This window comes from Amphiura filiformis, chromosome 1 (assembly GCF_039555335.1).
Source record: "Amphiura filiformis chromosome 1, Afil_fr2py, whole genome shotgun sequence".
NCBI lineage: Eukaryota > Metazoa > Echinodermata > Ophiuroidea > Amphilepidida > Amphiuridae > Amphiura > Amphiura filiformis.
Window position 1 is genome coordinate 35,934,178 of NC_092628.1, and position 14,994 is coordinate 35,949,171.

At 38.9% G+C, this 14,994-nt stretch overlaps 1 protein-coding gene across 1 annotated transcript in view; it reads left to right on the top strand.

The window, feature by feature from the left end:
* Positions 1 to 14,994, top strand: part of LOC140158732 (uncharacterized) — a 72,911-nt gene that overhangs the window by 40,143 nt on the left and 17,774 nt on the right. Inside the window, exons 6-9 of the mRNA XM_072181930.1 lie at positions 2,107 to 2,220; positions 2,706 to 2,831; positions 4,699 to 4,868; positions 11,362 to 11,404. Coding sequence (XP_072038031.1) covers positions 2,107 to 2,220; positions 2,706 to 2,831; positions 4,699 to 4,868; positions 11,362 to 11,404 — 453 coding nt within the window. The remainder of the gene's footprint in view (positions 1 to 2,106; positions 2,221 to 2,705; positions 2,832 to 4,698; positions 4,869 to 11,361; positions 11,405 to 14,994) is intronic.

Here is a 14,994-nt window from a genome sequence, read left to right on the forward strand (position 1 = left end):
AAAAGCATGTTTATAGTGGGAACAGATGTACAGTACTTTGGCATATAATTGTGGTCACAAATTGTCTCCTCACTATAAAACCAGCCCGGTTAGGAATTTACCGTACATAGTTTTGGTTCCAGCTGGCTTGTTCTCCTTTGTCTTTGACAGACGAGCACAAGCCGGCTGGGAACAGGACTATAGCGTGTCTCAGACTTACACCATGTTGGATTTTGCAGTGGTAGATTCAAATGAGTGCGTTTACAGCTGTTTACGCATTGCCAGCATATGGACAAATGACCCTACACAACTAGAGACACACTATAGCAGGCCTTCTCAACTAGTTTATTTGAAGTGCCAACTGCAAAATTTCAGTGATCATGAAGTGCCAGCATGGTAAGGGAGACTGAGGACTTTGTGAGTTAGAGCGGGCGCATAGCGGGTATGGTGCAGTGGTGAAGCTTTATCGGGGGTCCAGCGTGCAGGGGGCAGCGTCCCTGGAAGCTCCTGGATTTTAAGGTTTTTTAAAGGCCCAGATTTGTTCAAGATTTATGTGAAAAAAATATTAAAATTAGCGGGAGCCACTTCGTGCGCCACTTGGACTGATTCCAAGCGCCACAAGTGGCGCGCGCGCGCCGCCAGTTGAGAAGGCCTGCACTATAGAATATACATGTATAAGAACTGTCTGTTAAGATTATCAATATTGTCTGCAGCAAATCATCAAATTCAAACCTGATGAGTCTGAATTGTTTCCGAAAATCCAATGGAAATAATGATCAGTGTGTCTATATGTGACCAGCTCCTACAAAACCTGGAACAAGTTGTCAGACATGTTTTTGAGGTATAGGTTTTTAAAGATGACATTCCCATAAAAAAAAATCTAATTTTGGAATTAAAATTTCATGGTATTTGACTGTGGGACTTAGTGGACTTTTAAATCCTTGAAAGTACTTATTAAAAAGAGGGTTATTTAATCAATAAATTACAGTTGAACTATAATCCCTATTCAATCCTGTGTAAGGCAGGAAACTAATTGGCCCATTACTCAGAAATACAATTTTATCAATTTATCAATGTATCATTTACAAAATTATCCATCTCTTGAAAAGTATTGATGCTATTTATATAATGTTGGTGTCAGTTTAAAGCTTATTGTCAAATGCTTACCTTTTTATTCAAATTAGGGATGGGTTATTCCTTTATTTTCTAGTACCAATGGCACGCACATGAGGTAAAACAGCCCAAACATGTCAGAAACTATGCATTATTTCGACATATTAGTGTTAAATAATGAATGTTTTCTTCAGATTTTGTTACTTTCAACTGTTGATTAGCATTGAAAAATGGAAAATTGAAGGTTGAAAATGACTTGCGTGTTACACGTTTACCACAATTGCTAAACGTTTAACGGATCATGCGTGCGTTTAACGGTACATGCATTTAATGTTCACATGCCTAATTCAAATCATGAAATGTTAAAAATGCAACTTGTTCCTGGTTTTGTCAGAGTTTGTCACATATTCTTGCATAGGCTGTGCATCTTGACAAATATTGACAATTTGCAATCATTCAAAGAAACCTGATTTCATTCATACATTTCAGGGATCCCCAATCCCCATATTTGACCATTGACATCAAAATGTAAATATATTTTGTACTAATATGATTTGCTGTCTAATAAAGTTTGTGATTGGTGTATAGCCGCAGGCCATTCATAACGACTTACGTGACTCGCTATGGCTCTCTATAGGCATCTTGCATTATACCGAGCTGGGCGGTGGATTTAAGCATTTTTGTGAGGAAAGCAGCAAAAATATATAATCAAAAATGTGTGTAGCAATTTTACGATATATGGACAAAATGTGAATGTATTGCAAATTGCGATGCCATATCACTTAATATGGGCTCTGACTATAAAGCAAGACCAACTCTTATGTGAACTGTATATGGGTTAACAAAAACATTCTTGTTGATAAAGTTGAGAAAAGAAAACATTCCTTCAGGCCCAAATGTGCAATTGGCCATGCAGAAGCTAGGGTAGTCATGCTCATGATTTTACTTTTATCTGTACTTGTACAATAATAAATTGAAGTACATGTATAATATATATCTTTTCATTCCACACAGTATGGTCATTTGGAATGTTTGGGTTGGCTTGTCCATGAGACTGAGTGCAAAAGTGAACTTCATCCACAGGATAATAGATGGTCACTGTTACATGTTGCTGCTAGATTTGGTCAGGTACGGTATTCAATCATCTTTTCAGGTTTATTTACATAGCCATGTACATGTAGGTCTTGATTTCTTTCTGGCAACAGGTCCACTCAACTATTACTACACCATCATGCTGAGGCCGAGTTTGAACATTATTATGTTTTGATGAATCCAAGTGTGTGAAAATATTGGACCCAAAACATTGTTCATAGAACATAACTTGGAATTAAATTGGAATTAACCATTTGTGCATCAGTTGATTTTTTACTTTTGGCACCAAAAGTAATCACAAAAACAGGTGGTCACGAAAGCAGGCAAAATTTGTTATAGTACATCATTGAACTTTTGATTTGTTCGAAAGGAAGCTTAGAATTACAACTTACTTGTAAAACAAGTGAAACTGTTCAAAAGTATGGATCACAGATATATTGTCTCTCAATTACAGTAGTAGTTGAAACAACTCTGTTTATGTTTTCATTGGTTTTTTTTCTTGTTCTTTTCCTGATTTTTAGGAGCAATGTTTGCGCTGGTTGTTGGGACATATGCAAGTTGCTGATGTACCGATAGAATTGATAGACCATAATGACAACACTCCTGGCCATTTGGCTGCCAAATATGGTCATCTTAAGTGTTTACAGGTATTTATAAGTTAAGGCCTGAATAAGGGACAGATTTCTTGCTACTTATCAACTCTTAAGATATATACTTGCTTGAAGCTGATAAAATGCAACCTTTTAATATTTCCTCCCATTTCTCGATTCGAAAATCATTATGTCACTCTTTCCCACTCTAAAAAGTCACATGGCTCAAGACAGCTGAAGTAAATGGGCGGGAAATATGAGTCAGGAATGCTCAAATGCAAAATATTGTGATTATGTGTGTGACGCTGTGCAAACCTGCGTATGTCCAATGCTGTTTTTGGCACACTAAAAGCATACATTTTTAATTCATTAGTGCAAAAAGATGCAAATTAAGACCATGCACCAGATACAGCTTTTGCAAGCATGAAAGTCTTACCATTTTCAAAGGTAAGGATGTTTTGTGCATAATGTTGATATTTATTTACTAAATAAAACATTGATTTCTCAGAGTTTTGACAACATTGTGCAATTACCTTGACAAGATGAAAGACTTGCGTAAAACATGCAAGCAAACGGTAAATACAAAAGTTTTAGGACTTTGTGTATACTTTTCAACCCTCCCCCCATGCAGTTCCGGTTATGGCTCTGGTAGTTGGGGAAGGCATGTACCCCAATCGAGCTGAAAATTTAAAAAATCACATAGGAAAATTGCCAAAAAAACTGGCTTGTACCCCTCCCCCAATCAGGCCTGGTGCCCCCCTCCAATATGATGACTTGCGCTACACCACTGTGTAGTTGGTTCCTGCACATAATGATGGGGGATCATGTAGTTGGTTCCTGCACATAATGATGGGGGCTTATGTTATAGTTGGTTCCATATTTGATATTGAGATATGAATGGGGTGCTGTGATGATGGTACTGTAATAGTCCGTAACACACTGCATATAGAGCCAGCCTCTCAACTATCCCCAAGCAATCAACTGTCTATTCTGAGGTGGTGAGCAGAGCCCCCCAACTTGCAGAACTGTATTCACCAACTCATAATCTCTGTTCTGCTACACAAGGACTTCTTCAAGAAACAGTTGCCAGAACCGGTGGCGCAGCAGATCATTTCATGTTTCAGCTGCAAAAATTTAGAACTATCTGCCATTTTCAGTTTAGCTCTACCAAGAACTTGTGTAGTTTCAAAACAAACTTGAAAACACATTTGTTTCTGAATGCCTTTGTATCATACAACATTGATGAACTGTTTTTGCATTATTGTTATAATATGTTTGTATTATTGTACATTGGTTGTTTTTGCGAAGTGCCATGAAGGTCTCTCGACGGATACCAGTGCTTTATTAAATGTACTACATTAGTATTATTATTATTATTATGGTAATCATATATATTTATGTATTCAAATATGAAAATTGAATCATTAAGAATTATTGTAGGAAGAGATCAATAATATCCATGTTAATTCTATTCTTCATTATGGACAGTTCTTGCTGTAAGATTATTATTAATTAGTTGAAATATGTGTGCTACGTGTGATACAAACTGGTCCATGGAGGCCAAAGGAGGCATTTTTGAAAATTAATACCTTTTTTTATATTTTTATTTGTTAATAACCAAACCACAGGTCTTAACAGAAGTTATGTGATGTTTATTTTGTTATGTATTTTATTGTTGTTGTTTTTTTACTCCATATCAAATTATCCATGCATGGGCATCAATCCGGTGGGGGGTGTCATTTCAGCCACTTTTTGACAATTGAGGTCGATCCCCCCCCCCCCTCCCCATTTTAAGACGGCTTGATGGTAATGCCTCCATGGACCAGATCGTGTCACATATTAAAAACTTAGAAAAAGTGTTTTGCGTAAAAATTTAAAGACATTGACCATCTTGAAGCTTGATTTTATTTTTGTTATATCACAGACATTAGTTGAGTTTAATGCTGACATAAGCATGGTAAATAAGAAGAAACAAACTCCATGTATCCTTGCTACCAAGTATCACCATGAAACCTGTGCTCAATTCTTGGTTGTTGTGGAAACATGCATCACCTTGTCAGACCAAGTAATAACATTACAGAGACAGCTGAGAGAGTAAGTAGAATTGTCACCATGTATGTACATTTCACTCATTCTTTGTGCCATTATTGAAATTTTGACATTTTAGTTGTCATGATTTGTAAATTTATGATGAAAACCACAAGAAGTCTTGCAGGTCTGGTTGCAGCGCAGATTCTGAGCCTTCTGGTTCTGGTTCTGGTTCAGGTTCAGTCGGAATAACAGTCAAGCTGCATCTTCTCCAACATTCTTAGAAGATTTGGGTAGTCAATGCGCCGTGTGTGTGTCTCTTGTAACTCGCGGAAGAATAAATTAATGGTGGGTTTTACTTATAGCTGCTTGAGATCCAAGTAATCTCACCAAGTAATCTAACCGAGTTGGTATATGGCTTGTAGAAGCGCAACTCCAGCTTGCTTGCTTTGCTTAATTTTTCACCCTTCCATTTTATCCCTGCATGCCCTTAACCTTCCTTCCTGCATGCTCTACCCAACCTTTCCTCTTCTTTATGCTACCTTCACGCTGCATCTCTCAGCTCGCTGTATGACTGGTAGCATTTCCATCAGTCTACCTACTCATAATCGCCTCTCTGCTAGCAGCTCAACCCCACCTCCCAGCCGGTGCCAACCGGATAACTTGGCCCACTTTGTGGTCCAAGGAAACAGACGGGGCTCTGGGTACGGGAAGGAAAACCCTAGATAAACCCTAAGTAAGTAAGTCAACATCCTTACGCTTCAGCTACTTACATCAGATAGCTTGCTGTTATTAACATCTAACAGCTAGGAGGAAGGCAATTGGGGACCCACCTCCGAAATTTGCTTTATGCACACCCAAGTCTACAGCCAATTATGATGAAGTCTTCTAATGCAAATAACGCTATAGCAGTTAACCGTGAGGCCCCCAGGCGCGATGCTGCTCTACATGCTACTGGGGATGAGACCAATCGAGTTGATGTCCTCTCCAGCAGTAATGGCGAGGTCAGCTTAAACCTACCATGTAGGAGGCGGGCATCTGATGTCTCTGGAGAGACTCACAGCATTGGTTTGCGACAAAGAAAACTAAGACTAGGAACTTGGAACGTAAGGAGTTTGAAAGGACTGGGCAAGCTCAATCTTTTAGATCGTGAACTTGCCAGATATAACATAGATATTGCAGGCCTAGCTGAAGTTCGCTGGGCTGGAGAAGGGTTCTTCAACACGGAAGATGGCAGCAGAGTCTACTATTGTGGAGGCAATGGATCTGAAAGAGGAGTTGCCATATTACTTCAGGGCGAAGCTAAAAACTCTGTCATTGGATACCACGCAATCAGTGACCGCATAATTATGGTGCGTCTGAGTGGCAAACCCTTCAACATATCTATTATTCAAATTTATGCTCCAACATCATCGCATGATGACGATGAAATTGAATCATTTTATGAAACTATACAGAACACAATGAAGATGGCCAAGAGCCAGGACATTATGATACTAATGGGTGATTTCAATGCCAAGATAGGAGAGGGTAGTGAACCAAGCGGTGCAGTAGGCCCACATGGCCTTGGTGAAAGGAACGAGAGGGGGGACCGACTCCTACAATTTTGCGAAGAAAACGAGTTCATCATATGCAACACTTTCTTCCAACACCACCCAAGGAGAAAATATACATGGACATCACCAGGCAACCTATACAGAAACCAAATAGACTACATCCTGATCAAACAGAGATGGAAAACAAATGTAAAGAACTGCCGCACTTTTCCAGGTGCAGACATAGACAGTGATCATAATCTTCTATATGCAGACTTCAAACTGCGTCTCAAAATTCTGAAGAAGGCAAGAACACTTGCCAATTATGACATCCAGAGCCTACAGGATGAAAGCATCAAAGAGAAATATCAAGTAGAAATAAGCAACACATTTCAAGCTCTATCAAACACTGAGAATACTCCAGAAGAATTGTGGTGTGATTTCAAAGACAACATTCACAAAGCTGCAAACAAAGTACTGTGAAAAGCGTAAAAGGAAAGCAAAGAAACCATGGATCTGTGAGGAAACTCTGCAAGTTATTGATGCAAAACGTCAGTTACGCCCACAGAGCCAGCACTCAACTGAGATCAATATTGAATACAAAAAACTCAAGAAGGATGTTGAAAAGAGGGTTAGAGAAGATAAAGAACTGTGGCTTAAACAGGAGTGTTCAAGACTCGAACAATACAATGCCATGCACAATTCGCGTGAATTATACAAAGCAGCCAAAAACTTTGATAGAAAAACCGCCACAAGGAACTCAAACATAAAAGACAAAGATGGCAAACTTCTTACTCAATCCGCAGAAATCAAAGGCAGGTGGAGAGAATTTGCTGAAGAATTATATGAGAACACAGACCATGACCCACCACCAATCATTGAAGTAAATCCCAGCATCAGTGAGCCCAGTATTCTCCTGGAGGAAATAGAACAAGCTATTTCAAAGCTGGGAAACAACAAATCTCCTGGAATAGATGGCATCCCGGCAGAGCTCCTGAAGGCATCCGGGACAGCAGGCCGGCAGATGCTTTGGAATATCTGCAATCGGATATGGGAAACAGGAGAGTGGCCAGAAGACTGGGTTTCATCCGTTTTCATCACAATCCCTAAAAAGGGTGATTTAACCAACTGTGACAATTATAGAACAATTGCCCTCATCTCACATGCCAGCAAAATTTTGCTGAACATCGTGCTGAACCGCATACAGAACATCCTGAACTGTGAAATTGCAGAGGAACAAGCAGGGTTCCGCAAAGAAAGGGGAACTCGAGACCAAATCTTCAACCTACAGATGATACTACAGAAGAAATTGGAAACAAACACACCAGTCTACATAGCCTTTATTGACTACAAAAAGGCCTTCGACTCAGTCAGCCATCAGATGATGCTGCAGTCCTTGCTTGATATGGGATTTCCCAGACACATAGTAGCACTTATTCAGTCACTATACAGCACACAGAGAGCTGCAGTGCGAGTTGATGGAGAAATCACTGAATGGTTTAAAATCAAAAGAGGAGTACGACAAGGTTGTATCATCTCACCGGCCCTGTTTAATGTGTACTCAGAGATCATCATGAGGAAGGCAATCACTGAACAACACAATGGCATCAGCATTGGTGGAATGAAAATTACAGACCTGAGGTATGCAGATGATGTGGCTCTCCTTGCTGAAAATGAAGATGACCTACAGATGCTGCTGCAAGACGTCTGCAAGGAAAGTCAAACATACCACCTCCAAATGAATGTAAAGAAAACCAAACTCCTGGTGTGTTCCAAGCAGCAAATAAATATGGACATGCAGCTAAATGGTGAACCAGTGGAACAAGTTAACGATTTCACATATTTAGGTGCTACCTGCTCCAACAACAATGACACCTCAAAGGAGATCCAAGACGCCTTGCAATAGCAAGAAACAAATTCAGTCAAATCCAAAACCTACTCAAAGACCGGTCACTCTCAATCAAAGTCAAAACCAGACTGCTTCAGGCACTCATATTCCCCATTGCAACCCTACGGATGTGAAGCCTGGACCCTGCAGAAGGCAGACACCAAAAAGATCTCAGCCTTTGAACTGTGGTGCTACCGTCAGTATCTTGCGTGTCACTTGGCAAGACAAACACACCAATGAATGGGTACTTGCCCAGATCGATCCAAAAGTAAGACTCCTGACAACAGTGAGAAAACACAAGCTACAGTACTTTGGTCACGTAGCAAGAGGCAGTGCAGGAAACCTTGCTAGAACCCTGTTGCAAGGAAAAACACAAGGTAACGAGGCAGAGGGCGTCCACGTACATCATGGGAATCAAACATCAAATCCTGGGCGGGAATGACCACATACACTGCGACCCAAGCCACACAAGACAGATGCAAATGGAGGCTCATCACAAGACTGGCTGCAACCCACCCCCATGATGAGGATGGTACCTGAGGTGAGGTGAGGTGGGCTTGAGATCCTACTTTTGCCCCCAACTGGTTCCAGTCTGCAACTGTTCTGGGAATGAAGCTGTATCTGTGGACGTCTTTCTTTACGTGCGGCCGGTAGATCTTCTGTGTACCCCTTCTGTTAGCCCTGGTGGCCTTTGTGACATGTTAAAAACAAAATGTGAAAACCATGACCTAGCCTCTCTGAGCTGTTCTTGGCGTGTCTGTGAATCCCTCTGCTGGCAGCGGTCACTAAATATTTCAGCGATCAGAGGGAGGGGCAGTTTCAGGGCCTATGGTAAAGCCAAGAATTTTCAGCGTTAGGAAATTCATAAAAATCATGGAATTGGAGGTAAAGCGGAAAACGCATTTCTAAGAAAAAATAAAAAATATAAGCAAAAATGACCTAGAAAAATGAAAAAAAAAAATGAAATGGGTCTTCAAAATTCATCAAAATAAAGTAAAATCCGACAGATTTACCAGTACAACGCCTGTCCTACCTCCCATTGCAGCCATGATACCCAATCACCCATCCCAACTTTGCAAATCGCAATGATCGTCACAAGATTCTTGTGAAAGTTTATTATGTCCGAAATGTGCTAAAATTACAAAGCGGAGAAAAGCGAATTTAGCATTTGTAAAGCAGAACATTCTTGGCTTTAGCCTATGGTGATCAGAGGGTTTGTACATGGTTTGTGCTCTAGTCACTAGAAAGATTAGAAAAAGTTTATTATAAGCACTCAACAGTGTCTTAAACAATAAGATGTAATCTGTTTGGTAATTCAAAATGAAGGTCTTCAGACAGTAAAAATCAGCTAGGAAACAGATGTGAATGGAAGGAGGCTGCTTAAAGGAAGTCACCGGCAATAACAACATTTTGCCTTATATATATGTTAGAAAATAATTATCAAGCATGAATCACATAATTTTATTTTAAACAAACTCATATTGGCCATAAAAATGAATAAAAACAGCACTGAAATTGTCTTGTGCAATGATGTCCCAGTGATACAATGAAGGCTGATGACAAATGAGCACAAATAACAATTACATCATTGCACTAGACAATTTTGAATTTTGAATATCGCATGTTGAGAGTCGGCTGTTTTTATTTGTTTTTATGGTCAATATGAGTTTGTTTGAAATAAAACCATGTAATTCGTGCTTGATAATTATTTTTATGCCTCCACCGGAGGTGTTATGTTTCCTGGTTGTCCGTCTGTCTGTCTGTCCGTCCAAGCTTGCTAGTGCAATTTCTTAGAACTGGTAAGACGTACAGTGATGCAAGTTGGTGGAGGGATGGTCATTGGGATTCTTCAAGTTATAGGAGGTTTTAAGTAATATGGTAATTAAGTACCTAATTTGCATAATTTATGCATAATATATGCGTAATAAGCAAAATACCTTGTGAACAGATTATACCTAATTTGCATAATTTATGCGTATTTGATGCGTATCAAGCAAAAAAACCTTGTGAACAGATTATCTGAAGATCTGTATGGGTTACAGTGACGTAACTTGGTGGAGAGTAGCAGGGCCAGAGGTTCTTGACCTGATTAGATTTTCAGCGCAAAATATGGTAATTAAGTACCTAATTTGTATAATTTATGCATAACAAGCAAAATACCATTTTCTCGGAGACTAGGGGTCGCATACGTTCCTTAAACTTGGTGGGTGGGTGCATCTTGACCCTAGACAGAACAAGTTTGTATTGGTCAGTTGGTCAAGGTCACCCAAGGTCATCCAGGGGTCATCTCAGGTCAAATTAGCAAAAACTGCCGTATGGGCATGAAAACAGTCAACATTTAGAGCCAATTTTTGTAAGGTCATTTCGGGGTCAGCCAAGGTCACCCAGGGGTCATCTGAGGTCAAGTTACTAAAAATTGTCGTATGGGCATGAAACTTGGTGGGTACAGTCAACATTTAGAGCCAAAATTTTGGAAGGTCATTTTGGGGTCATCCGGGGTCATCTGAGGTCAAGTTACTAAAAACTGTCGTATGGGCATGAAACTTGGTGGGTACAGTCAACATTTAGAGTCAAATTTTTGGAAGGTCATTCCAGGGTCATCCAAGGTCACCCAGGGGTCATCTAAGGTCAAGTTACTAAACTGTTGTATGGGCACCGGTTCAAATGATACTGCGTCTAGGTGGAGGCATCATGGCCGACGCTTTGCGTTGAGAACAGCAAAGTCGAGAACCGCAAAAATTCTAGTTCTAACATGTAAGGCATAATGTTATGATTGCCAGAGACTTCCTTTAACTTTGGATAGCATAATAGTATAGGAGGAAAAGATGAATGAAAGTTAGTAAATTAAGAAGGGTATTATGCTTCTTTTAGACCTGAGTTATGTCTAACAAATGCCATACTGTGGCTTGAAACTTCAGGAAAAGATGCAAATTGACATCATGAAGATAATACTATTTTTGATAACTGTGCTTTTCATATGTGTGAGTAACATGAACAATTGTGATAGTGCTCAGAAAGTGAAACTGTCATATTTACAATGCTATTCAAATGTTAATCTGCATATTAAAGTTTGACTGATTTCAGATATTGTCTCATTCAATTTGTATTAATTAATGATTCAAACAATATTTTTCAGATCACATGAAGAAAGGCGGGTACTAAAACATAAATTAAAAAATGTAAGTACAACGGTAGTAGCTATATAGAAGGCTTGCATAATGAGGTCAAGAATACAATATAGACACACTAAGACAGGAGAATTCTGTGTGAATAAATGTGTTCCTCCTCAAAATATGTACAGAGGAAATTACAGCAGACACTGGACAGAAACCAGCAAGTGTTAAAGGGACCCTTGAAAGAAAACCATTTTTTGGTATCAAAATAAAGCACATCAAATATCTAAAACAATTGAAGAACAATATATTTCATTCATAACCTCATTAATAAATGGGATGCGTGTGATCCAATCACATTTAGTTATTTGTGAAAACGTGAACGCAAATCGAGGTCATTAATATCTCACAATTGACCGCAAACAAATTGTTCAAAAGTAAATATTAGTAACCTCCGTGAGCGCCGTATTGTGCGTTGAACAAACTGCGGTCGTGCTGGCTGCCGTATATTGCGCGCTACCATATTTGCACACAGATTGTGATACACACTTTTGTTATTGGTCATCCTGTTTTAGCCTGATCGATTTTTGGAAAGGGAACTTTGGAGCAAAATTTTGTGTTATTTAGGCAAGTGAAGAGATGAAAGTGACGGTTATCCTGTTTTAGCCTGATCGATTTTTGGAAAGGGAACTTTGGAGCAAAATTTTGTGTTATTTAGGCAAGTGAAGAGATGAAAGTGACGGTTATCCTGTTTTAGCCTGATCGATTTTTGGAAAGGGAACTTTGGAGCAAAATTTTGTGTTATTTAGGCAAGTGAAGAGATGAAAGTGACGGTTATGAATGAGGTTAATAACTTTGCATCGCTAATATGTCGGGCATTGTGAAAATCTAAACATTTTGCTTTGGACCTCGGAATATCCCTCAGTTCCAAAGGCAAAATGTTTAGATTTTCACAATGCCCTCCAAATAACCAATGGGCAGTTATTAACCTCTAAACAATGTACTCCATATAACCCCTTCCGACGCTACATCACATGTCCTGTATCAAAATAGAAAATTTAGTGCTTTCCGATACGATGTCACAGTGGTTACACATTTTGGTCTCTGTTGACATTTTTGCTGAGACAATTTGAAAACAGCGATTGCGATTGATTAATAGCAGCCACTATTTATCATCATCAAACAGCTTTTTATTTTGGATGAGTGTACAATGCCTCATTTCAAATATATAGTTTTAGTTTTGGTTTTGGTTTTGGTCACGTGGTTTCCTATTGTCCTGCCTAACCACTTGAATCACAAGATATCGAACTCTTTGTTTCTACCTTTTGTTTAAAACTAAACATTTGTGACAGGTAGTTTCGGTTTTGGTTTCAGTTTCTTATAAGTGGTGTGACGAATAAAATTACAGGATTTTCGAGTTACCTGATCTAAGTATACAAAAGAAATGTTTAAATTTCGCAGTGCAATATTCACGAGCAGAGAAGTCGAACAAAACAGTCTACATTTGAAAGCATTGATTTAGTTTGAAAGCATTGGCTTGAGACTACGAAATAGCCTAAGCTGATTTCACTGCGAAAATATATAGACCATCGAAATATTTGCATTCGACATTACAAAGGGGCCACTACTGTAATTGTATAGGTGCTATAAACAAAATCGATTCATGTCCTTAATCCCATGTACCAGAATCGATGGAAGGCCATTATATGACCTCTAATAACCTAACGACTTTTACTGAAGCAATTTTTACTGCAAAAAGTAGAAGATAGAGGGGAGAAGAGATTGGGGTGTGTGTGTGTGGGGGGGGTTGGAGGGCAAGGGGGATATGGGCCGGGAGAGAGAGAAACATATGAGAGAGAGCATTGGAAGTGAAAGAGAAGGGGGGAGAGAGCTCGAGAGGAAGATAGCGAATGTAGGGGAGGAGGAGGGGAAAGGGGTAATTTAGGAAAGAGGTGGTTATATAGGGAGGGGAGCCCCTCTTAAAGAGGTATGGGTTGTGCTTCCGGGGATAATAAACTAATTCATAATCAAATCATCTCCATGCATCGTTTATGTTTCATACAAACAAACAAATTCCCCACCCCACCCCATCCTTCAGTATACTGCCAAGCATGTAGGCCTATATGATTTCTAGGCCTAGAACTTCGTGAGTGTAATATGCCACCTACCTTCGACAGAGAGCATCAACTGTCGTCCGCGGGATAGATTTCCGATATCAATCATGATAATAATAATGTTAGCACAATAGGCTATTGTATACTTCTGGTTATATACCCTATACTGTGTCCTTCCAGCATAATAGTGTTATGATTGCAGATCAGATCAGCTCTACTTTTTAATCCCTTGATTTTTGGTTTCTGAACAAAAGAGAAACCAAAACTATATATTTGAAATGAGGGCATGTACATTAGTGATTTTTGACAATTCTGAGTAGGATAGGGAAGATAACGAAGGGGATATCACCAAGATCAGTTGGCCGCAACACATAAATTGGAAATGATGTGCCAGCATTTGCACCACTTATGCCTAGGCCTGCTATTATTGTGCTACATGATCACGACCCCAGGGGCACTGGCGTGTCCAAGATCTGTTCCTGTGGGGGGGGGCTCAGAGGGGCTTTCAGAGTTATGCAGGGGGCTTAACAGCTAAAATCGGCCAAAAAACAGGCTGATTTTACATGATTTTTAGTCATGATATATTTTTACAAAAGTACTTTGAAGTTTGAATTAATATGAATAAAAATAGTTTCAAAACTAAACTTAAACTATTTGTCATTTACATTCAAGTTTTGGCCTTCAATTTGAATAAAATTGCATGATAAGGTGGATTCAAGATATTCAAGTTTTAGTTTCTACTATTTATATCACTGATTATTATAATATGTGAGGCTTGATTTATATTAATATTTTCTTATGATAGCCAATAATTACTGTGCTTTTTGAACAAAACAGATTAAAAGTTGGTCTGTTTTATAATGGTATGTTTATTGTTGTAGTTTACAATGCCTTTTCAGAAATATTGATGTTATATTTATATTTTTAAAGCTCTGTTGATATAATTATGGTATATTTTATGCATTCTATTTTCTTGCTTTTAACATGTTTAATGTATACTTGTTTATTATGTTATCAATTGTATAATGATGTTTTTAATATTGTAAGGCGCTTTGGCCTTTTTTGAAAAGGCGCCTAATAAATGTCTTTTAATAATAATAATAATAAACCTGACGCCGGAGGAGGGTTCCCAATGTGAATGTCAATTTTTGTCTTAAACATTCTGTACATATTCGGAATGTTTTGAGCTATGAACTATACATTGGTTCGCTTCAAGTTCAGTAGTGACTGACATCAATGGCTTTTCACAGTTGCTTTACAAGCGTGCCAACAAACTGCCCTTGAACGCATGTATGTACATTCTGTGTGTTTACCTTTAAGATACTTGGAATTTGAGGGGCCATGCATGCTTTGCTTATTTCTTTTGTGCATCCAGTTGGATTCCTTGAAGTTGAGGATTTTTCAAAATTGGTGTGCCCAGGGGTTTGGTGCAATGTAGAGCAAACCCTGGTCCATACCAGCTTTTCAATTACATTGTAATTTTAAGTTATGCTTAGAGACTAAACATGGATAGCAACATTTTTTGACTCTGGAAGTCTTGGT